At 60.3% G+C, this 20,964-nt stretch overlaps 7 protein-coding genes and 1 non-coding gene across 8 annotated transcripts; 4 read left to right on the top strand and 4 right to left on the bottom strand.

Moving 5' to 3' along the window:
- Nucleotides 1-1,160: 1,160 nt before the first annotated feature.
- Nucleotides 1,161-3,657, top strand: THITE_2148274 (uncharacterized protein; the record flags this gene model as incomplete). Its single annotated transcript, XM_003657928.1, has 5 exons — nucleotides 1,161-1,477; nucleotides 1,636-1,948; nucleotides 2,015-2,117; nucleotides 2,180-3,038; nucleotides 3,279-3,657. The coding sequence occupies 5 exons, from the start codon at nucleotides 1,161-1,163 to the stop codon at nucleotides 3,655-3,657; spliced, it is 1,971 nt and encodes a 656-aa protein (XP_003657976.1).
- A 479-nt stretch (nucleotides 3,658-4,136) lies between these two features.
- On the bottom strand, nucleotides 4,137-5,259 carry THITE_2171668 (uncharacterized protein). Its single transcript, XM_003657927.1, has 3 exons — nucleotides 5,160-5,259; nucleotides 4,922-5,028; nucleotides 4,137-4,856 (listed from the first exon to the last, which is right to left on the bottom strand). The coding sequence occupies exons 1-3, from the start codon at nucleotides 5,196-5,198 to the stop codon at nucleotides 4,400-4,402; spliced, it is 603 nt and encodes a 200-aa protein (XP_003657975.1). The 5' UTR covers nucleotides 5,199-5,259; the 3' UTR covers nucleotides 4,137-4,399.
- An 84-nt stretch (nucleotides 5,260-5,343) lies between these two features.
- On the top strand, nucleotides 5,344-7,894 carry THITE_2124297 (uncharacterized protein). Its single transcript, XM_003657926.1, has one exon. It carries the CDS (start codon nucleotides 5,572-5,574, stop codon nucleotides 7,726-7,728), a length of 2,157 nt encoding a protein of 718 aa, XP_003657974.1. The 5' UTR covers nucleotides 5,344-5,571; the 3' UTR covers nucleotides 7,729-7,894.
- Nucleotides 7,895-8,023: 129 nt separating this feature from the next.
- Nucleotides 8,024-8,979, bottom strand: THITE_2148271 (uncharacterized protein; the record flags this gene model as incomplete). Its single annotated transcript, XM_003657925.1, has 4 exons — nucleotides 8,024-8,073; nucleotides 8,192-8,648; nucleotides 8,763-8,814; nucleotides 8,942-8,979. 4 exons carry the CDS (start codon nucleotides 8,977-8,979, stop codon nucleotides 8,024-8,026), a joined length of 597 nt encoding a protein of 198 aa, XP_003657973.1.
- A 396-nt stretch (nucleotides 8,980-9,375) lies between these two features.
- Nucleotides 9,376-11,282, bottom strand: THITE_2124291 (uncharacterized protein). The gene is made up of 3 exons (XM_003657924.1): nucleotides 10,957-11,282; nucleotides 10,519-10,894; nucleotides 9,376-10,459 (listed from the first exon to the last, which is right to left on the bottom strand). The coding sequence occupies exons 1-3, from the start codon at nucleotides 11,180-11,182 to the stop codon at nucleotides 9,508-9,510; spliced, it is 1,554 nt and encodes a 517-aa protein (XP_003657972.1). The 5' UTR covers nucleotides 11,183-11,282; the 3' UTR covers nucleotides 9,376-9,507.
- Nucleotides 11,283-12,172: 890 nt separating this feature from the next.
- Nucleotides 12,173-12,275, top strand: THITE_t153. Its single transcript has one exon. It is a non-coding gene; the product is annotated as a tRNA-Ser (tRNA).
- Nucleotides 12,276-13,131: 856 nt separating this feature from the next.
- THITE_116905 (uncharacterized protein) lies at nucleotides 13,132-15,145 on the bottom strand (the record flags this gene model as incomplete). The annotated part of the gene is made up of 3 exons (XM_003657923.1): nucleotides 13,132-13,175; nucleotides 13,329-14,926; nucleotides 14,982-15,145. The coding sequence occupies 3 exons, from the start codon at nucleotides 15,143-15,145 to the stop codon at nucleotides 13,132-13,134; spliced, it is 1,806 nt and encodes a 601-aa protein (XP_003657971.1).
- Nucleotides 15,146-16,291: 1,146 nt separating this feature from the next.
- Nucleotides 16,292-20,529, top strand: THITE_2148269 (uncharacterized protein; the record flags this gene model as incomplete). Its single annotated transcript, XM_003657922.1, has 2 exons — nucleotides 16,292-17,884; nucleotides 20,257-20,529. The coding sequence occupies 2 exons, from the start codon at nucleotides 16,292-16,294 to the stop codon at nucleotides 20,527-20,529; spliced, it is 1,866 nt and encodes a 621-aa protein (XP_003657970.1).
- Nucleotides 20,530-20,964: the final 435 nt, after the last annotated feature.

The raw sequence follows: 20,964 nt of genomic DNA, 5'->3' as shown, positions 1-20,964 counted from the left end.
GTGGCTGGAAACGTCGGAAGATGGTTGGGCTCAACTTGCTTGGGATCGACAACAGCATGACCCGTGCATAAGGGGGGGGGGGGGAGGGAGGTTTGCCTTGCCCCAACGGAGACAGCGAGACCCGGGGTATGGTATGTTTAGTGGTTGTCGTCGGTCTCGAGTCTGGTTGGGTTAGTACCTCTCTGTTCTTCTTCGCTGGGCATTTGGAATTCACTGCCATCGCTGTGCTGTGGCACGGGTTTCGTTCTCTCGGACTGTCCGTGTTGGGCTCGGTGGCAAGTTAGGTCTTTGGCGGCCTAATTCAGCTAGGGGTGCTTCCGACGAAGGTAGGGGATAATGGGATGCCTAAGGTAGGTAATCAAGGAAACCTGAGAGGTTCAACTGCAAAGACAGGCGGGTTCCGAGGCTCTGCGCGTAAGGCGGGGCAAACATGTCAGGCTAACGAAGACTCGGTTTCGGATGTGTTTGGTTAGGCTGCGGTTGTGGTTCTGGTTGGCCGGGCGTTTGGCCTGTTGCCCGGCTGGAGTGCTGGAGTGTCGATTCCCGCGTTGGGCAGGGGTGGCACACGCCCCGCTTGCAATATCTGGCGCCTCACCACACACCACATGGCTTGGATGGTTTGGCTGCCTGCGTACAAGGCAGAAGATGGAATGGGCTATTGCTGGGTACGAAGTGGCCTGCTGCCCGTGTACTGCATCGCGTTGTGCGCCGGGAGTTTTCTTATTTCAATGCCTTTGGGTTGTAGCGGGATGATCGTCGGTTGGCTGTGTGTGCAGTGCGGCGCCGGGGAACCATGTGAGGGCTCCGGCTGAGCCTGGGGGGGGTGGACGATGGCTTGCGGCTTTGCCTCTTTTATTGGAGCGGGGGGAGCAAGGCAAGGCGGACGACGCTGATCTCGCGTGGTCCGCCCAGACAGCGCGCGTTGTCCGGGTCAGGGCCGACACAGCCGGAGAAGCTGAGGCTCAGTGCCTTGACGTCGAAGAAGGGGACAGGGGACATTGGGTCGAGGGCATGGGCCATGGAGTATGTTTGCGGTGGTATATCTGGGCTAGGTGCGGCAGCTTGCATGCCCTCCCGCCTGCCCTCTCCCCCCTTCTGCAGCGGACCACTCTGCAGTTTCGCCCCTGCGCTTTGCATTGAGCTTCTCGTCAGAGCTGGAGATGGCTTCTCCAACACCAAACCGGGTCGTTGCCCCCTTGCCTACGAAAGGAGGCTCGTTCCCCTTCCCGCCAGCTCTCCGGACGACGCCACCGATTGCGGATGGCAGCGATGATGACCACCCAACGGATGAGGAGGAAACTTGCTCCGAGGACGAGTCGTCTGGCGGCTCAGATGCGGAGATTGAGGTTGAGCAAGCGGAGAAGACCACGCCGAACGTCGGGAAACCAAGAGAGCCCGGAATAATGCGGCAGGCGAATGGGCAGGTGCAGGGGAAGCAGGGTGTTGTGGAGGTCTCTAAGCCTCCAGGCCAGGTCGCGTCAGCCGATGTGCTCGTCGAAATCAGAAAGATGATCAAAGAAGAGCGTAGGAAGATGCCGCCTGACCCCTTGTCCAGGTGTTGTTGAGGAGGAAGCTGATCCTTCTCTTAGTAGGGCAGATGCGGAGTCCCACAGCGATGGAGAGGGAAAACAGCAGGACAGCAGCCCCGACTCAGCAAACTCCCAGGTTGACGGTGCCAGACATGTCCACCGCCAAACCACAGCCGTCGCCGCCGCCGCCGCCGCCGTCTCCCTGTTCCCCTCAGCTCCCACGCTCCCCTGGGCTGTCGCCCCGGACACTGCAGCCGAGCGTCTCACGAAGCAGCACAGTATCGCCGCCGTCTGATCCGACGCAAAGCTTGCAGAACGACATCAGTGTCGTCGATCTGAAATGGGGCGTGCTCTTCGACCAGAACAGCCTTCCCACGAAGCGATGGGAACAGGTGCTCAGGGGGATCGGCAGTTTTCTTGTAAGCCAAGAGAATGCAAACAGAAGGCCCCGTCCTCGTTGGAGCGCAGATCACTCACTCTTGCAGCTGGATGAGTTCCTGCCACGGAAGACATTAGTCGTCACGCCAGAGAAGATGGCGGCGTTCTACTCGCTCCATAGACTCGAGCCCGAGCCGTTTCCATTCACAGGTACCGTGCTTGTCCGGACTGTGCCATACGAGGAAGCAGTCGAGATGCTGACGCTGTGCCAGACATCTTCCGCAGCCGCCCGGGAGCACGACCCTTCAAGCTGACCGAGCTGTACGAGCAGCTGGCGTGCGAATACTATCTCGTGCCGGCCGAACCCAACGCCCGGCCCACGGTACCGGGGCTGACGCTCTCGGGATGGTCGCGCTGGATGACACTACTCACGAGGGCCTGCCCCGACGAGGAAGCACACCGGCTCGCCAAAGTCTTCGCAACCCTGCCCATCAACGCTGACAGCCCGCTCGACGGCAAGCCGGAGCGCCTGCCCAAGCAGATCTCCCGCCGTCTCCTGCCCGACAAGCCCGACCGCCAGACCCGCCAGCTCCTCGACGACGCGCTCAAGGCGCACAGCACAGCAACCGCCGCCGCCACCGCATCAGCAGCACCCCATCCGTCCCCTCTCTTCCCCGGCGCCGGTGCCGGCAGCGGCAGCCTCAGCGCCCCATGCGCCCCTCCATCCCCCTCCCGCCCCCAGAGCCCCCGTTCCCGCTACCGCCCAACCAGCATCCCCTCCCCGCCGCTCTCCCTAGCCGACTACGATGACTCCGATTCCGCCGCCTCCTCCCGGTCCTTCTCCTCCCGCCGTTCCTCGCCATACCGCCGCCGCCGCCGAACCTCCGACCGCGAGGAGCGCAGCTCCTCCCGCTACCACCACCACAGCCAGCGCACATACTACCTCGCCGGCAGCACCCTCTCCTCCGCTCGGCCTCCTGCGCCAGCTCTGCATCAGCCGCCGCCGCAGCCGCAGCCGCAGCCGCAGCTGCTGCCGGCGACCTCGCACCGGCACTCGGTCGTCGGCGTCGTGCCTGCTGCCACTAGCAGCACTGCTGGCGGTGGCGGCGGCGGTGGGAGGCCGGAAAGGGGGTACACGTGGCCGGCGGGTGGGGCGCCGCCGCGGACGGGGTCGGACCTGGCGGGCGCGGGGACGGGGAGGAAGGGCGCAGAGCGCGAGCGGGACAGGGACAGGGACAGGGACAGGGACAAGGACAGGGATAGGGGAAGAGAGGTGGGCAGGGAGAGGGAGCGGCTGAGGGAGCGGGATAGGGAACGCGAGAGGGAGAGGGAGAGGGAGAGGGAAAGGGAGAGGGACCGGGACCGGGAAAGGGAGCGGGAACGGCTGAGGGACCGGGACCGGGAAAGGGAGCGGGAACGGCTGAGGGACCGGGACCGGGAGAGGAACAGAGACCGAGACCGAGACCGAGATAGAGACCGGGACCGGGGCCGGGACAGGGAGCGCGAACGCGAGCGCGACAGAGACCGGGACGCCAAGGGCCGAGGCCGCGAGCGGGAGCCGGACGCTCGCCGGGACCGGGACAGGACCAGGGAGAAGCGGGCGGCGTCGGTTGCCAGCTTTGTCGATCGAAGGGGAAGCGGCGGCGGCGGCGGCGGGGCGGTGCGGAGGATGCCGGTGGTCGTGCAGGACGAGCGGGACAGGGAGGCGGCGCGCAAGCAGACCTGGGGCGAGTACCTCGCGACGAAGTGAAGTAGCTGGGTGGCCGCTACGAGCGTGGTGGTGGAACGTGGTGGTTGTTGCGCACTAAAGATTGCTATTGTATCATCTGTTTACTTTGGGGAGGGGAAAAGAGGGCGAAGGGGGATGTTGGGATCTTGCCGAGTTTGAGAACTCACTTTCATTTCATGCCCTAACAACGTGGATGTTGCTCCTTAGTCCTACCAACCACCTTGAACGTCATAGGGTGCTTGTTCACTCGCTCCTCGCGGTCGATGTAGTGTCCCGTCCACATCCAAATGTATGCACCAGCCATGCGGCCGATCTGATTCCCGCAAGACCAAAAGGCAGCGGTGACACCAAGTACACAACCTCTATTAAACCCAACCACGCAAAACATCCCGTCAAGTCATACACTCATATATCACTCCAACATCACCGGTGCAAGACCCTCTCATCTCTCTGGGCGGCTGGGTAACGATGCTGGAATCACCAAGGTGCTCTGGGCTGCAGCGGGTAATAGCCGTCATCTCAAGATCGAGGCCCGTCCAAAGCAGAAACTTGTCCGTCTCGAGCGCAATGGCGAACACGCATCCATCTCCTGAGGCACGGTAGAGAATCGAGCACCCCGCAGCTGGTATCCGCCCAGATTTCAACTAGCTGATCGTACAGGTTCAAATATCCCCAGCACAGGGGGTTCGTAATGCATAAGCGGCATCCCCAAACAACTCCTCCATGTCACAGTAAACTTACAGGTACCGTCTATCCAGCCAGGTTACAGCGCTTCCCGGATCGCAGCCGCCTCGGATTGCGCCTGCGCGAGCCTCCGCTGTTCCCTCTTGATCTCTTCGTTCCTCTTGCGCATGACCTCCCGGTCAATGGCAGCCTGCGCCTCCCGGTCCGCGATTTCACGTATTAGAACTTCGTCCTGCGGCGAGGTCTTCACCGCCACGGCGCCGCTCTTGTCGAGAAACTCCTTGAGGATGGCCTCGGACCGCCGGTTCTTCATGTCGATGGTGACGATGCGCTCGCCCTCGGCCGGCGCGGGCGCCTTCGCAAGGCCCTCCGTCGACGAGCTCGGCTGCGGAACGTCGGACTGGAGCGATGCGCCCGGCTCGCGGAAGTAGAGCGTCAGCGTGGCGGGGCCTTCCTGGTCTCGCGTGCGGTTGACCACCATGGGCACCGCCGGATTCCAGTACTTTAGCCGTGGCAACGCCTCGCGCCAGAATTTTCTGCCGAACGATGTAAGTGCTCACGCACGCAGGCCGCGCCGGCAGGGTGATGGAATCGCTCGCACCTTGGCCCCATGTGGCCGCCATTGATCTTGTGGGCAAACTCCATGTGTATCCGCGTGACATCCCGAGGAAGCACCGCCGCCCCGGGCCCTGTCCTGATCTTGACAAGCTGCAAAAGGCTCTCAGCATTGTCGTTCGCGAGGAGGATAAATCACAGCGTGGGTTCAGTCTACCTTCTGCGACACGACAGTCAGCACACATTGCCTGGTAGCGCCTTAGGCTGGGTCTTCTGGTACTTACTGCGTTCAGCTTGTTCATGCGGCGGCCGATGCCCACCATCTTGAAAAATCGTTTGAGCCGTCGCGCTCGAGATACACGAATGGGGTGAATGTGCGGACAACTGCCGTCGGCGACAGGGACCGTCTCGCGTGAATCGGGCCCCGGAGATTTTTGGCCCTGAACTTCGCGCCAAGACAGGCCTCCACGCCTCACCGCCTTTGCCTGCCGAAAGCTCGATGATCGAACGGCTGGAGCTGGAGCAGGGGTCTGCATGCAGGACCCTGGCAAAATGGGCATACAACATACCATGTAACAGGAAATTTCTGATTCAAGGAACCAGCGATTGGAATCTTGACCACAACATTCAAGCAACACACTGCTGTGTATAATACAAGGCAGCTCTTTTTTTATTGAGTCAACCGGCAGTTTCGCCATGCCACCAGGACGCACGGCTTGCTGCAGATGGCTGGGCAGAGTTTTCAGCCTCGAGCGGCCTGCTGCGACGTCGACTTCCGAACTCCCGCTGTATCTCTGTCCCGCATTCCGGTCCTTGCCGTCCAGCATTGCGACAGTCCCCCGACCGAACCGACCATCAGGGCGCCCCGTTGCAGCTCGGCGGCTGCATACGGAAACTGTCCCCAAAGTCCCCGAGGAGGCTCCTGCTTTGACTAAGCAGCCCTCGAGGACGCTGCCCCTGCAGTGCCATGGCTGCGGCGCGCTGTCGCAGACGGCCGTCCCCAACGAAGCGGGCTACTATGATTTGTCGCGCAAGGTTGTCCGGCGATATTTGGGTCTGGAAGATGGGGATGACGCGAAACGCAAGCCGCACAGCCCTGTCGAGGACGCCGATCAAATTGTCAAGGAGGCCCTGAAGTCGGTTGATGTCGACGCCCTGGCACAGCAAGGCATCAATCTCACGGCCCTACTCCCCGAGCGCGCGCCCCAGACCGGGGCTGAACCGGCAGCAGACACCCCGCCCCTCTGCGACCGCTGCCACAACCTGGTCCACCACTCGACCGGCAATTCGATATACCACCCGAGCATCGAGTCCCTGCGAGACACGATCGAGGAGTCGCCCTACAAGCACAACCATGTCTACCACGTTCTGGACGCCGCCGACTTCCCCATGTCGCTGCTACCGAGACTGCACAGTCTCCTCGATGTCTCGCTGCGCACGCAAAACCGCAGAGCGAAGACGGTCAAATACCAACACGGAAGGCGGACTGAGATGAGCTTCGTCATCAGCAGATCCGACCTGCTGGCACCCAAGAAGGAGCAGGTCGACTCGCTGATGCCGTACCTCAGAGAAACACTGCGTGAGGCCCTAGGCAGGGTTGGCGGGCGTGTCAGGCTTGGAAACGTGCACTGCGTCAGCGCGAAGCGGAGCTGGTGGACCAAAGAGCTCAAAGAGAAAATTTGGGAGCGCGGCGGCGCGGGCTGGTTGGTCGGCAAGGTCAATGTCGGCAAGAGCCAGCTCTTCGAAGCCGTTTTCCCCAAGGGGAGGAGGGGTTTGGAAGCTCCCAAGAACCAGATTTCCGTCGACGTGTTTCCAAGAGCCGACCCGCAAGCCACCGCGCAGCCGACCCCAGAGAGTGCAGAAGCCGCCGTCGGGCTGGACGATGAGTTCTCCCTCCTCCCGCCGCCCCGGCCCGAGACCGACTACCCCGCCATGCCTGTCGTCTCGCCGCTGCCAGGCACCACCGCGTCGCCGATCCGCGTACCCTTTGGCAACGGCCGCGGCGAGCTCATCGACCTCCCCGGCCTCGCGCGGAGCGACCTCGAGTTCCACGTGCGCGAGGACAAGCGCGCCAGTCTGATCATGAAGTCGCGCATCGTGCCGGAGCAGCAGGTGCTCAAGCCCGGCAAGTCGCTCCTGCTGGGCGGCTTCATCCGCATCACGCCGCGCAACGTCGCCCCGGACGAGGAGCTCGTCTTCCTCGCGTACGCCTTCACCCCGATCGAGCCGCACCTGACATCGACCGCGAAAGCCGTGGCCGTGCAGACCCAGGCCGAGGACGCCCCCCGCGTGGAGAACATCGCGGTCCCGGGCACCGGCGCCAAGATCAAGCACGCCGGCGCGTTCCAGCTGCGGTACGACGTCACCAAGGCCCGGTCCGGCCCGCTGACCAGCAAGGTGGCTGTCGGGCTGAAGGTGGAGCAGTTGCCGTACCGGGTCCTGGGCATCGACATACTGATCGAGGGGTGCGGGTGGGTCGAGCTGGCGGTGCAAGTGCGGACCAAGAAGTTGTTTCGCTCGCCGGTTGCCGACGGAGGAGGAGAGGAAGCCGAGAAAGCGGCTACCATCGCGGACCAGCTGCAGACGTTGGATCCGAGGCCTGAGCCGGTGAACGTGGATAAGATGCAGAAGCTCCATGGGGGCGAGGAGCCCAACTGGCCGGTGGTTGATGTGTACAGCCCGGAGGGCAAGTTTATCGGGTACCGGCCGCCGATGAACGCGTGGGTGCGCAATAAGCCCAAGACGAAGACCGGGTCGCGGCCGAGGAAGAGCATGAAGGGGGTCAAGAAGATGCAGAAGGCGATGCGCAGGGCGGCGGAGGCGGCGGAGGCGGCGGAGGCGGCCAGCGAGTGAGCCGTCAACGTTGGATACACTAGAAACGCTTAGAAGATGACATATGTATAATATTGTATCATAGTAATGATGATGTTCGGTGATCCCAACTCTCGCCCTGCGGATTTGAGCTGTTCTGTCCCGCATGATGGCCTTTCAGCACCGGAGTAGGGTATAACTTCTATTTATCCCAAACCGCAGAGTTTTTTCCCCGCCGCAATCGTGCTACCGTCTATGCTGCAGTCCAGGCAGCCGGGAAATAGTACACTTCACCTCATCATACACCGTCTCCAAACGCGGCCAGTTCTTTCCCACTTCAAACCCCTGGCGCGCCCTGGAATTTCCCGTTTTCGTCATACCTTGCCTCTGTTCACGCCGTCAGTCAGCAACTCGATGGTTCGGTCTCCGAAAAGAGACCGCCCTCGCAAGTGGGAAAAGGAAAGGGGCAAAAGAGAGAGAGAGAGAGAAGGCAAGAGATGCTCACTAAAGAAGGTATAATTCAACGTGACCGTCTCGACGCCGCGCATGTTGACATCCTTGAGCAGGTCCGGGTCGAGGTAGAAGAAGACGGGCATGTCGACGGTCTCGCCGGCGGCGAGCCGCTGCTCCTCGAAGCAGAAGCACTGGATCTTGCTGAAGTAGGGCGCCACCTGGGCGGGCGTGACGCTGTACGTCGCGACGCCGACGATGTCGCGCGCCGACCGGTTCGTCGCCGTGTAGAAGGCCAGCGCCGTCTCGCCGGGAAGCACGCGCACCTCGCGCTGCTGCGGCGTGAACCGCCACGGCAGCGCGTCCGACACCGACGCCGAGAACGTCACCCGGATCCGCCGCGCCGAGGTCACCGGCTCCAGGCGGGAGGCGAGGTCGCCGTCGGAGGAGCTCGAAGAGGGGCCGCCGTGCGCGCGCACCGGCTGGCCGCCCCAGCCGGTTGTTTGGCAGATCTGATGATGGGGTGGGGGGGGGAAAGTTAGTTTTTTTCCTGTCCCGGGGAAAGGGGGCGGGGGGTTGAAGGACGGAAAAGCAAGGAAGTAAAGTACCATCTTGTACAAGGGCACGGAGCCATAAGACAAGGCCACAGTGCCGAGGATGATGCTGAGCGTGTAATACCTAAGCAGCAAAATCGACCTTCAGCGCCGGTCCATCCATCCATCCGCTCATCCACCCCACACCATGGACGCAAACATTCCCCTCTCTCCGTCCACTCCCACCAGGACAGGAAGAGAAAAAACCCTACATTGTCGACCGATTCCTCCTCCTGTACACCTCACTCATGCGGTCCATCCCCGGCGCCACGCCGCCCAGCCTCGCATTGCCCTGCTGCTGTTGTTGTTGCTGTTGCCCTTGTTGCCGCCTGGGAAAGCTGCGCGAGAAGAAGCGCGGGGAGCTACCGAGTCGTCGCGGTGGGGAGGGCGTCCGCGTCGTTTTCGCACCGGCACCCGCGAGCCATTGGGCGGCGACCGCGCGCCGGCAGAAGAAGCAAGACCAGCCCGGTGAGGCGGAGGCCGCTGCGGCGGCTGCGCGCGGCACTGGATTCATGGGGTTCGGTTGGTTTGCTGTTGGACGGTCGGGGTGGTGGATTGCGATGGTGGTTGTCTGATCTTGAATGGGCGTCGGAAGTTGAGGTAGCTAGCGAAACTTGGACGGCTGGCGGCCAGCTGGCAGCGTTTTGGCTCCGTCTCACTTACACGCAGAAGTGGCGCAAAAGGGGGCGGGAAGATGCGACATATCTATGATATTTGCCAGTAAATATAGACACGTCTGCTGTTTCCAAGCCGCTCCTGCGTCGATCTACCAAATACTTCAACATTCCTTCTTATGCAGCCGTCCGTTGGTCCCAGCCGGCCCGTTGACCCTGCTCGCCAGGCGCCGCGTGGTCGATGCCCCGGCCCAGCTCCCCGACAGCAAGTCCAGGGCGCTGATGAACAAGATATGGACCAGCAAAATGATGCACCGAATGATCCTGTCGCGGATCGTCAGCTGCGGCGTCACCCCGCGGCTGAAGGTCGAGTCCTTGAACTCGAACGGGATCTTGGCGCCGAGGTGCTCCACCGCCACGCGCAGGCCGCTGCTGAACCCGTCCTCGTGGAAGCCGTACTTGGTCCAGGCGCCCGCGTAGCTGATGCCCCTCTTATTCTGGATGCTGTCCAGCCGCTGCTGGGCGCGGACCGCCTCTGGCGTGTACAACGGGTGTCGGTAGACCACCCAGCCCTGCACCGTCTCCGGGGCCGGGTCGTGCAGCGGGTTGAGCGTGACCAGCACGTCGCCGAACGTCTCGCGCGGGATGTGCTGCAGGATGTTCATGTTGTACGTGACGCAGACCTTGTCGACGCCGCGCTCGCCCGCCAGCGACGGCGAGGACTTGGACTCAGTGAGGTAGTTCCAGCTCGACCAGGCCTTGCGGGACTGGGGCATCAGCGACAAGTCCGAGTGCAGCACCGCGACGTTCTGCGTCGTCTGGAAGCTTGACAAGACGGCCCGCTCCTCCTCGGTCGCCGAGTCGCGGATGATGGAATACGCCTGGTCGCCGTGCGTGGCCAAGATGACGTGGTCGAAGAGCTCGGAACTGCCGTCGCCGGTGTGCAGGCGCACGCGTCCGTCAGGCTCGTTCGTGAGCGCGGTCACGGCCGTGTTGAGTCGTACGTGGTTAGGCGGGAAGCCCTTCATGACCTTGTCGATGTAAGTCTTGGCGCCCGTCGCGATGGTGAGCCACGCCGGCCGCCGCGCAAGGGTAGAAAGCAGATGGTGGTTCCACCTGTCAAAGCGTCAGTGCCTCTTGCGATGTCGACAAACCGGGCTAATAACGTCACCCACATGAACCGAATCAGAGTCGCAGCCGGAAACTCCAGTGCGCACTTGTCCGGCGCCGTGCTCCAGACGGCTGCCGCGAGAGGGAGCAGGTAATTGTCGCGGAACGCGTTCGAGTACCGCTCTCGGTCTAGATACTCTCCAATCGACTCCTCGCCCACGTCATCGTCTATCAAGACATCCAATGCGAACTTGTTGAAGCGGACAATGTCCAGGATCATCTGCCACATCGTGGGCGAGAAAAGGTTCCTCCGCTGGCAGAAAATTGCACCGAGGCTCGTCCCGGCCCACTCAAACAGACCCTGGTCCCGGGACACGGAGAAGCTCATCTCGGTGAGCGCCGTGTCGACGCCGATGTGCCTGAGGAAGTTGAGGAAGTTCGCTGCGCTGGCTGTCAGCCCAGATCGGCTGCGGCTGCGGTTGGTGCTGGCGGCCATGACATACGGTAGGTCTCGGTGTTCATGACGATGAAGCCCGTGTCCACCATGGCCCGGTACTTCCCCTTGACAAACTCCACGGTGCGGGTGTGGCCGCCGAGGCGGTCAGCGGCCTCGTAGATGTAGACATCGTGAGGGCTGCGGTTCAGCGCCCACAGCGCCGCGATCCCGGCGCAGCCGCTGCCAACGATGGCCACCTTCTTCCTGGGACGAGGGTTAGCCCGGCGGAGCATGAGTGGGATGTTTGTGGGAACATGAGTGTGGTGAATGTTGAGAGAGAACGGAGAGAAGTGGCCGAGGACGTGAAGGGATCTTCAAGTAGGAGCGGGAATCAATCCATGGCAGGAGATGGACCGCTGGGGTTGTGAAACATGACGTGAGCCGGGCTGTTGGCTTAAACGGCCGGCCGGTCCAGTCGTGGCGGTGACAGCACAATGCAACAGCTGTCGGGCATCGAATGGGGGATTGGGCCAGGTAGCTTGGCTGGCCGTCGCTGGCGCCAGCAGCACCGTCAAATCCGATTGTGGGCCTTCAGCTGCGATACACGAAAGTGCTTGCTGTCGCGTCATCTCAACATTCAACCTGGCTTCGACTTACGTGGGCTCCATCCGCATGGACCCGCCATCCATCGCAGCTCTCTCTGCTCGGCAGATTCGGATCAATTGATACTCAAGTCAACAATTTTCCGAGACCGATGAGTAGTGTTTCCCGTGAATGGTGCGTTTTGCAAATCGAGGATGGGAGTACTGCAAGCCTTTGAGGCCCGAGACAAGGAAACGAGAGTCCCTGAGGGGGTTGGTGATGCAGAATACCCATTCGGTGTGGTTGCATTGCGGCTGCATGCCTCTGCGCTTCCCGAGGGCTGCTTCTGCGGGGACGTTGGTTGCAGTTGATCCCCGGCGAGTTGACGTTGCTGCTTTGGCACAGATAGGTACCTTAACTTAGGTCATGTACCTTAGGTACTTGCCAGCGCAAGTGTCCATGTTAGACATTGGAAGCAACTCGGAGACCGACCATCCTCCCGAGTCCTGATTACCAAGCATCCTTTCCTTCCAGATGCAGCCACATTCCGCAACGACGACTGTCGAGGACATCTGTAAACTTCTGATAAGCGAAGCGGTGCACAGGTGGTGGAGTTTGGAAGATCGACCAGGGTACCGTGCCGTCATCCCGCTTCCGTCGGTACTCCTTACTTGGGCATCCTATCGAAAGGGCCCCTACAAGTCACTTTGGCGGAGTGGTTAACGCGCTGCCCTGCTAAGTTGGGCTTAGCAGCATGTTAAGGCAGTTCCTTCGGGAGCGTAGGTTCGAATCCTACAGGTGACGTTTTTTTCGTCCTTTTTCGCACATCCACCCGTGCGTTGTTCTTTTCACTTTCTCCTCTTCGCTCTTTTTCATACTTCATACCCTTCGCCATTAGGCTTCTTTCTCATGCCTGGCTGACCTCTTCTTGTGCCATTGGGCATCGGCCTCCTGTGTGCAGATTGTGCTTACTTGTCGAACAGCCAACCACAAGCCCCATGGGAGGATGCTGTTCAACTTTGCGGGTAGTTGCTGAAAAACGCCGTGGACTGCCTGGCGGGGAACGAGCTAATATTACCGACCGCCGGAAAGTGCTCGTCATTTAGAGTCACTTCGAGGACACAGACAGAGAGCATTGGCAGCGGGAAGACTACGATGCAGAACCATTGACACCCTCCGGGGTGGCAGGCAGTCCTCCAGCCAGCCAGCCGCTGCCAGCAACAGTCACGCCGTCGCGAGTACGATGTAGCAAGGCTTCCAGCTTCCCTTCACCAACGCAGACAGGCTTTCTTGCTTGCCTGAGCACGCAGACTCGTCGTAGCTAAGGGTAGGAATGTCGAGGCCAAACGGGATCGCCCACTCATCGCAGAGCCCGCACAAGGCAAAGCCTGCATAGTAGCAATTCTTGAGACGCCAGTTTCGCTCTGCCGGGTTAATACAACCCAATGCACACACAGAGAGACTCCCCCGAGGGGGAGCGCTCTGAAACATCGGGCCTGAATTCTGCGTCCCCGGGGTGATCAACTTTCATGGAGAGAAAAAAGAAGGAGAGAAAAGAGCAAGAGTGGAAGGGGGCTGGGTTGTGCCTTAAAAATGTTGCCAGGATCCGGGTGGGCCTACTGTGCGGATACAGTGTGGTTGAGAAAAGGGGACGTGGCATTCAACGTTGCGGGTTCGGGTTGTCACCAGTGGCACTTGGACTCACTTGATTGCAATCATTGCATGTGCAGCACGGCTATCAGAAAGTTGAGTCCAAAATTGCGAGGCGAGAGAGAGAGACCTAAGAGAGAAACAGAAACGCAGGGAAAATAAAACCAGCCTCATCCACCCCGTGCCTTCCTGGCGGCAATCACCCACCCCGCGCCTTCCTCGCGGCAATCCTCGCACTCCTCCTCCGTCCCTGGGCATCTATGATTGAGCCTTCACCCACGACTGGTCTTGCCCTGGTGCTGCGTCTTGCCGGCTCGCTCGCCTTCTTCTCCGGCACAGCCCTGCCCCTGCCCCTGCCTGACCGCGACGGCCTGCCGACAATCTCGCTGTTTGCTGTCGCGGCCGGCTTCCTCCTGGCTCTCCTTGGCCTGTCCTGGCCGTCGTTGCTCTCCGCTTGGCGGGCTTCTGCCGCTGGTACGCTGCCGCGGCCCGACGATTCGCCTCGCTCGTCGCTGCCCTGCTGTGCGCTCTGGCTTTGCACCCTCTGTCTCTCTGGGCGCGTGGAGCCCGTGGCCTCTGCGACCGGCTTCGAGGGCGCAGCTCTCCGCTTTGAAGGCCTTGTGGCCTCCTCCTCCTTCTTCTCTTCGTCCTTCTCCTCCTCCTCATCCTCATCAACCACTCTTGATCGCTTGGACGGCCTTGTTGCCTTCTCTTCTTCCTCTTCATCCTCATCATCTGCTCTTGATCGCTTGCGCGAATTCTGCTGGGCGATTTGGCTTTTCTCCCTCCGCATCTCCGGGTGCGTGGAGCCCGTGTTCTCTGCGACCAGTTCCGAGGGCGCAGCGCTGCACTTTGACGGCCTTGTGGCCTTTCCATCCTCCTCCTCATCCTCATCAACCACTCTTGATCGCTTGGACGGCCTTGTTGCCTTTTCCTCTTCCTCTTCATCCTCAATATCCGCTCTTGATCGCTTGCGCGAATCCTGCTGTGCGCTTTGGCTTTGCTCCCTCTGCATCTTTGGGTGCGTGAAGCCCGTTGCCTCCGCGACCGGTTCCGAGGGGGGAGCTCTGCGCTTTGACGGCCTTGTGGCCTCCTCCTCCTCCTCCTCCGCCTCCTCCTCCTCCTCCTCCTCATCCCCATCATCCTCTCTTAATCGCTTGCGCGAATCCGCAGGATGTGGCGGCGACAGCCCTGCCATGCGGTACTCGGCTTCTTCTTGTGAATATTGCCACATCCACACCCACATACCGGCTTCGGGAAGGTTGTATTCTTTTATGAGAGATTCGGTCGTCACCTCGACCTCTTCGACCGCCGGTGGGTCGCCCCGTTCGCTCCGGAGTATGTGGAGCCGGCGTTCGGCGAGCGGAAGGACTCGGGCCATATCATCGATCACATCTCTGTAGTATGAAAACTGGAGATAAGTGTCCCATACTTCGAAGCCGGGTTTGGTGCGGTCTTCCATGTCCCTTTGCAGGTGACCTCGAAGGTAGGCGATAAAGGCGACGAGGAGATCAACCTGGTCCACGGATCGAAAGTCGGGTTCGCCGTCCATCGCCCGGCGCTTGGCAAAGCGCCTCCACAATTTCAGTTCGGTCCGCCGGGCCTCCGCTTCCGTCAGATATAGGTCCATAATGCGCCACTCCCCGTTGTCGTCTCCGCGCTGCTCGTCGGTGAGGCCTTCAGCGTCGAACTCGACCCACGGCCGCAAGGGGATGCCGCCCAGCTCGACGAGTTCGTCACGGAGTTGGAGCGCCTCCAGGCGCTCCCCCTCGATGGTTCGTTCTTCCGGCCTCGGGGTGAGTTCCCTGAAGAAGGGTGTTAGTCTTTGGAAATTCTGGCTGGGGTGGCGGGCCTGCCAACCTTAACTTCCGATCCACAGCCTCGAGATTAAGAAATCCGGGAACGAGCGAAGGAGAGGGAGGGCGGCTGCCCCGGAAGAAGATGGCCTGAGGAGGCGAGGGCGAGCGCGACCCCGACCGAGACGCCGACCGAGACGCCGCATTGCTGAGCTGCGGGGACGCCATGTTTGAGCGGGGGGGATATCTACAGAGATTGGATGAACGGGTCTGGAGGTCTGGAGGTCTGGAGGTCTGGGAGGCGTTGCACCAAGGAACACCGGTGTCGATCGTTGAACAAGAGAGACTGCGTTCGTATCCTTCTTTGGTTGTTTAAGGGTAGATTATCTAGGAGGAGAGAACACAAGCGCCTGTCATGGAGAGGTAGACCGGTGCCAGCTAAGCATTGTGGTACCTATTGTGTGGTTGGTCAATAGCCACGTGGAATTGGAATGGGGGGAGCATGCATTCAGGTAACACACACTTGCTGTCAGGGGCTGAGGTTTGAATAAAGCATTCACTCCTGTCCCATTCATTCCCACTCCCAGCGCGCCAGGCGCGCGCCAAAGCCCCACTTTTCCCTACCCAAAACACCCCATCTGCTCACAAATGTTTTGATTATCCCGGGATGAACAATAGGGCTGCGTTTATTCTAGGTAGTGTATAGTGTAGAAAGGCTACCTGGACGACATGCTATACACAATAAAGTAGTTCTTCATCTTCTTCGTCGCATAAACATTGCAGTCAACAATTCAACGTGATCTAAGGATGGAACCGGGATGAATACCTAAGGTATTCTATTCTCAATCGGATTGACTTGTGCCTGCCATGATTTAACACACATAGTTGATCCAGGCAGCTGGATCGATATGGCATTAGCGACCAACAGTAATAAATGCAGGTGAAGCAGCTCAATCGCATACAATTGTCAGGTGCTTAACTCATTCCCGGGTGACCGGCGTTCCACGCGGCCAGCACAGCAACGGGAGCGCCCACCTGCTGGTCGCCAACATCTATTCATCTATTGGGCCGCCCTTACACGTAGGAACGTTGAAGAGGGCCAACTGAGGCTGGATGACATTTTGCCCGAAGCATCTTACCTTAGTTTCCAGCCCGCCACTTGCAACCTGCAACCAGCAATCGGCAACCGGCAACCAGCATTCAGCAACCAGCAACCAACAACGACCATCTTGTGACAACCTTGTGGCTTCGCTACGCTGTGACCTCGTTACGCGCCGAGTATGTTAAGAACCCAACGGCGCCCATTCTCGGTGACCATTATTCAAATACTGACGCCGCATGGACACTCAAGTTCTTCTCCGTCAATTCTCCAAGATGGCATTGTCTCACTTCACTATAGGCGGTTACAGGGTGCCGTGGTCGGACTTCATCATGACACTAAGGGTAACTTGCCTCGCTGATTGCCGCGCTTTCTGCGAGGCAAACCGTTCCCGAATCGGCACCGAGGCCGGCAGCGGAAATAAACCAAAAAAGCTGGACCGTCATGCTCGAGCCGGGACGGAGGATCCGGAAGATTGCAAAATCCTTCTGGTGCTGACATTCTCGAACCCTCCCGGAGAGTCGAGGTCTCAGTTTGTCCTCGGCCGTGACCCAAAACATTGCGACATAGTCTGCGACCACAGGCAAATCAGCAGCAAGCATATTAAATTCGGTTTCGACGGCGACCATGTCGTCTTGTATGACGTCTCTTCGCGTGGCAGCAGACTTTCGATCGGCGGGCGCGGCTATCAGAAGACTTGCCCGCTCCCTGGGGTGCCGTACAAGTGCATTCTACCCCCGGGACCCAAGATCAAGCTCAAGATTCCATGCTTTGAGATAGAGATCGGCCTTGCGGGCCGCCGGGGCCCCGAGCTCCAGGAATTCCGCGAGAGGCGCGATGCGTTCCTCGCCAGCTGCTGCGATCTGGAAGCTCTGACCCTTGAGTCAACACTCGCGACAGAGATAGCCACGAAGTCGCACACGGCGCGCCCCCCGGAGTGGCGGGCCATGTACTGGTTCGAATCAAGGCTGGGAGAGGGCGGTTGCGGCACGGTCCACAAGGTGCGTCGTCTGACCGACTGGGCAGTCTTCGCCGCGAAGGAAGTCGTCGGCCGCCGCTCCAATTCCGGATTTCGCCGAGAGATCGACATATTGCAGCGCCTCCGCCACCACCGCATTGTCGAGTACGTGGACTGCTACCCAGATACTCAGGAAAACACCATCCTCGTCATGGAGTACTGCCAGTTCGGCAGTCTGGATCAGATGCTTCGAGCTACACCAGGCGTCCTCGCGCTGCGCACGACGGCCGAGGTCCTCAAGCAAGTGGCCGAGGGCTTGCTCTACCTGCACGGCAAAGGCGTCACCCATCGGGATCTGAAGCCCGCCAACATCCTGGTCCGCAGCCAGACTCCGCTGTCCCTCGTCCTGAGCGACTTTGGCTTGGCCAAAGACGAGGAAATCATGGAAACGTACTGCGGGACGCCGCAGTTCCTGGCGCCGGAGATGTTTGAGGGCGTTGGCTACACCAAGGCCATCGACATCTGGGCCCTTGGTGTAATTGGGATACTGCTACTGGAAGGTCAACTTCCAGAGATGGAAAAGTTCGGAAACTCAATGTATCCGAACACTTTATTTGAAAAAGCAGCCCAAATGTACGCCAAGGACCCCAAGAACAGGCTAGTCATCCTGGTCCGCCAGATGCTAGCTATGCACCCTGAAGACCGGCCTCCTGCGGAAGATTGTGTCAGAGACACGGAGTATGCGCTCAGAAACTGGGGTCCATGCCAGCCAACCGCCGCCGCCCAAGTCCCGTCCATCGGGTCCGGTCCCATCGACACCCAAGTCCAGGAGGATGATAGCGACCGTACCCTGCGGCCGTCCGAGCTCCACACATCCGAGGGGCAGACTCTCCAGCCGGCCAAAGAAGAGGTCGCTCACGATTCGGGCGACAACGGCCATGAGCAACCTGCGCAAGACGGAGAGAGTACCGACGCTCGATCGGAACCAAGCTCATGCGCCACAGTGACGCAACGGTCGGTGCGCAAGAGAAACCGGGAGTCGCTGTCAAGGTCCAACTCAATGGACAGGACAGCAAGGAAGCTTCTGAGGACCGAGGACGGCCAAAGCGAGGACGGCCGTGCCGTCTAGGAGCACGCCAAGAATGCGCCGCGCACCCCCCCCCCCCAAGTAGACTTGTTTGCCAACCAAGATACCCCATTATGTGCATTATGTGGCGCGTTGACCCTGAGGCACAGCTTTGTTTTCTGATCATTTCCGGGAGATAGAGAGGCTAGCTCATTGAGATGTATTTTAATAAAGGGAGTTCACTTGCAGTGACGTCAGCGCCATGCGTTCGGTGATTCAGGGGTAAGTCAATAGTTGCGGACATAAGGCATCTACTCAGAGTTCCTGCCCTGGCAATCTTGCCTGTACGCTGCTGCCTCCGCCTTGCTGGCTGCCCCTTTCGCGCCTGGCAAGTTGACGGGACCTGACTCGACGTCCGGCTTGGCGGAAGCCCCCTCCGCTGTGCCTTTTGCGAACATAGACTGACTTGGGTGGTTTCTTTTATGGCACGCTCTTCAAGACGGTCAACCCCCCCGACCGCGGATTCTCTTTCATCCCGAGTGACCTCACCGTAGTGGAATAACTGTGACCGAAGTTGCTGCTTTTTGCCCAATCTCTATTCCGCGCAAACCGCTCTGTCGCTGTCGCACATGAGCTTGGTCTCTGTCGATCGGCGATGATGGAAAAGACAGCAAGGAAGCTTCCGCGGACCGAGGAGGGTCGTCCCATCTTGAAGCCCCGCGAGGAGGGAGCACGCCATGGCCTCGCCGACGCTCCGCCATGGCCTCGCCGACGCTTCGCCATGGCCTATCCCGCGAAGCCGAACGCAAGAGGAGGAATTTATATACACCTACTGCGGGACGCCGCAGTTCCTGGCGCCAGAGATGTTCGAGAGCCATAGCTACACCAAGGCGATCGACATCTGGGCCCTTGGCGTAATTGGAATCCTGCTACTGGAAGGCGAACTTCCAGAGATGAAGAAGTTCGGGAACTCAACGTATCCCGACACTCTATTTGGAAAAGTAGCCGAAATGTACGCCAAGGACCCCAAGAACCGGCTAGTTATCCTGGTCCGCCAGATGCTAGCCATGCACCCTGAGGACCGGCCAGGGTCAACCTGTCTACCTGCGCCAATATATAAGAGGCAACAAACAAGGTAGCGGCAGCGGCAGCGGCGACGGCAGCGGCGACGGCGGCGGCGACGGCGGACAGGCAGCGGCGCCGCCAAGGCGAGTGCTACTCAATCCGCCGGGGTATATGCTTGGTGCCGCGGCAGCTTTGACGGCGTAGGTACAGTAGGAGGCGACCCTGGCTGTGCATCGTCGTCGCCATCTCCATTGTCCAGGGCCTCGGCACCCTCCGCCCGTGGTGCGCCGTGCTCTTCCAGGGGTAGGGAGGCGAGGACAGGGGGTAGAAAAGTGTGGGTGTGCTTCTTTTAACTAATTTCTTTGTCATTTTCTTTGTTTGTCTGGCTAGCTGATTTGCTGTCTTGCTTTTGTCTGTTTTTCTTCCTGTCTGTCTTGCTTGTCTGTCTAGCTTCCGGTTTGTCTATTTTTTCGTTTGTTTATTTTTCTTGTCTACCTTCTTGACTGTCTATCTTCTACTTTTGCCTGGAGTAGTTTTTTCTTTCCTTCCTGTCTTTCTTGGCTGACGGTTTCCGTTTCATCATCAACGTGTTGACCTGATGGTTCCCCCTTTTCATTCGAACTCACTGCCACCACCTTATATACAAGTTCCGCTCAACAGATTATCGGCATAATAGTCTAGCAGCTTTGGGAGGGTGTCCGGCGGACGCAGCAACCGGAGACACCTGGGTTCAACTGCCGGGATGTGTCGAAGCAAACCCCGACGGGGTTTTCGTAGCCGACTACCCCCCATCTTCCGTCGCGGGGAGCTGGCACATGTCCATTCACCCATCTTAGACAATCATGACATCCCTCTCCTCGCAGCCGTTTCCAAACCACGACTCGGGCCCGTCCTCATCCGCGTCGTCCCATTCTGCATCCGACCCTCGCGACAGGCGCCAGAGAAACCCGGCCCTGACGAACGTGCCATCCTCCCGCTCCCTCAACACCAGCGCGCACAGCTTCTTGCCCTTTCTGACGCCGTCGACGACGGGCCAGAACGCGACCAGCGGGAGCACCCACACAGGCACGGGCGCCTTCTTGTAGTCCTCCACGTCCTCCACGTACGCCTGCGCAAACCCGCCGCGCAGGTACGCCCCGGACCTTTCCCAGTCCGTGTCAACGTCAAAGACCGACGCCAGCCGGCCGTACGACTCCTCCACGCCGCCGACGGCCTCCATGACCGACCACGCGCGCGCCTCCTTCATCCGCCCGCGGAGCCTGATCTCGCCGGACACGACGTCGCCGAAGGCATTCCCGTCCGCCGGCTGCGTCCGGGCCGCGAGGACGGTCACCAGGCCGAGGTCGGCGTCCGCCGGCAGGGAAGGGTACTGGATGCTGCACGGCCCAGCGAGGCTGGCCCAGGACCAGGACGGCGCGCGATAGGCGCCGGGGCCGCGGCAGCGCCGCGCCTGCGGCCCGCCGCCGGTGACCGACCAGCACAGCCCGCGGACGAGCTCGCGCGCCCAGAGCCCGGCCAGGTACGTGTCGGACGTCAGCCGGTGGATCTCGCGCGCGAGGCCCGAGATGCCCGGCAGCCGGTCCGCCTCGAAGGTGAACGTGCGGGACATGTAGCCCGGGATGGCGTCGTACCAGTCGCGGTACAGCTCGCGCAGGTGCGTATCGGCCGTCGTGTCTGGTGCGGAGCATCCCCGAGAGTTAGTGAGCTGCTAAGTAGGGAAACGTGGCGACGATACTCCAGGTCTCTAAAGTCAAGAAACAAAGCCAGCCCGCTCCAACCCCCAAAAACACACAAAAACACACACACCTAATGCACTCACTGTCGGAATCCTTCCCCCTCCTCGCCTGAAACAGATGGTC

Source organism: Thermothielavioides terrestris, chromosome 6 (assembly GCF_000226115.1).
Source record: "Thermothielavioides terrestris NRRL 8126 chromosome 6, complete sequence".
In the NCBI taxonomy this organism is placed as follows: Eukaryota; Fungi; Ascomycota; class Sordariomycetes; order Sordariales; family Chaetomiaceae; genus Thermothielavioides; species Thermothielavioides terrestris.
The sequence above is the reverse complement of the archived record's forward strand: the minus strand, read 5'-3'. Positions and strand labels throughout refer to the sequence as shown.

What these genes read in the sequence shown, in the direction of transcription:
- THITE_2171668 (XM_003657927.1), bottom strand. Translation starts at nt 5,198, where the DNA reads ATGGTGGGCATCGGCCGCCGCATGAACAAGCTGAACGCA. An exon ending in GCATGAACAAGCTGAACGCA is followed by an intron (nt 5,029 to 5,159) that starts GTAAGTACCAGA and finishes AGCCTTTTGCAG; the next exon opens with CTTGTCAAGATCAGGACAGG. An exon ending in GGCGGCCACATGGGGCCAAG is followed by an intron (nt 4,857 to 4,921) that starts GTGCGAGCGATT and finishes ATCGTTCGGCAG; the next exon opens with AAAATTCTGGCGCGAGGCGT.
- THITE_2124297 (XM_003657926.1), top strand. Translation starts at nt 5,572, where the DNA reads ATGCCACCAGGACGCACGGCTTGCTGCAGATGGCTGGGCAGAGTTTTC.
- THITE_2124291 (XM_003657924.1), bottom strand. Translation starts at nt 11,182, where the DNA reads ATGCTCCGCCGGGCTAACCCTCGTCCCAGGAAGAAGGTGGCCATCGTT. An exon ending in CATGAACACCGAGACCTACC is followed by an intron (nt 10,895 to 10,956) that starts GTATGTCATGGC and finishes CAGCCAGCGCAG; the next exon opens with CGAACTTCCTCAACTTCCTC. An exon ending in GCGACTCTGATTCGGTTCAT is followed by an intron (nt 10,460 to 10,518) that starts GTGGGTGACGTT and finishes ACGCTTTGACAG; the next exon opens with GTGGAACCACCATCTGCTTT.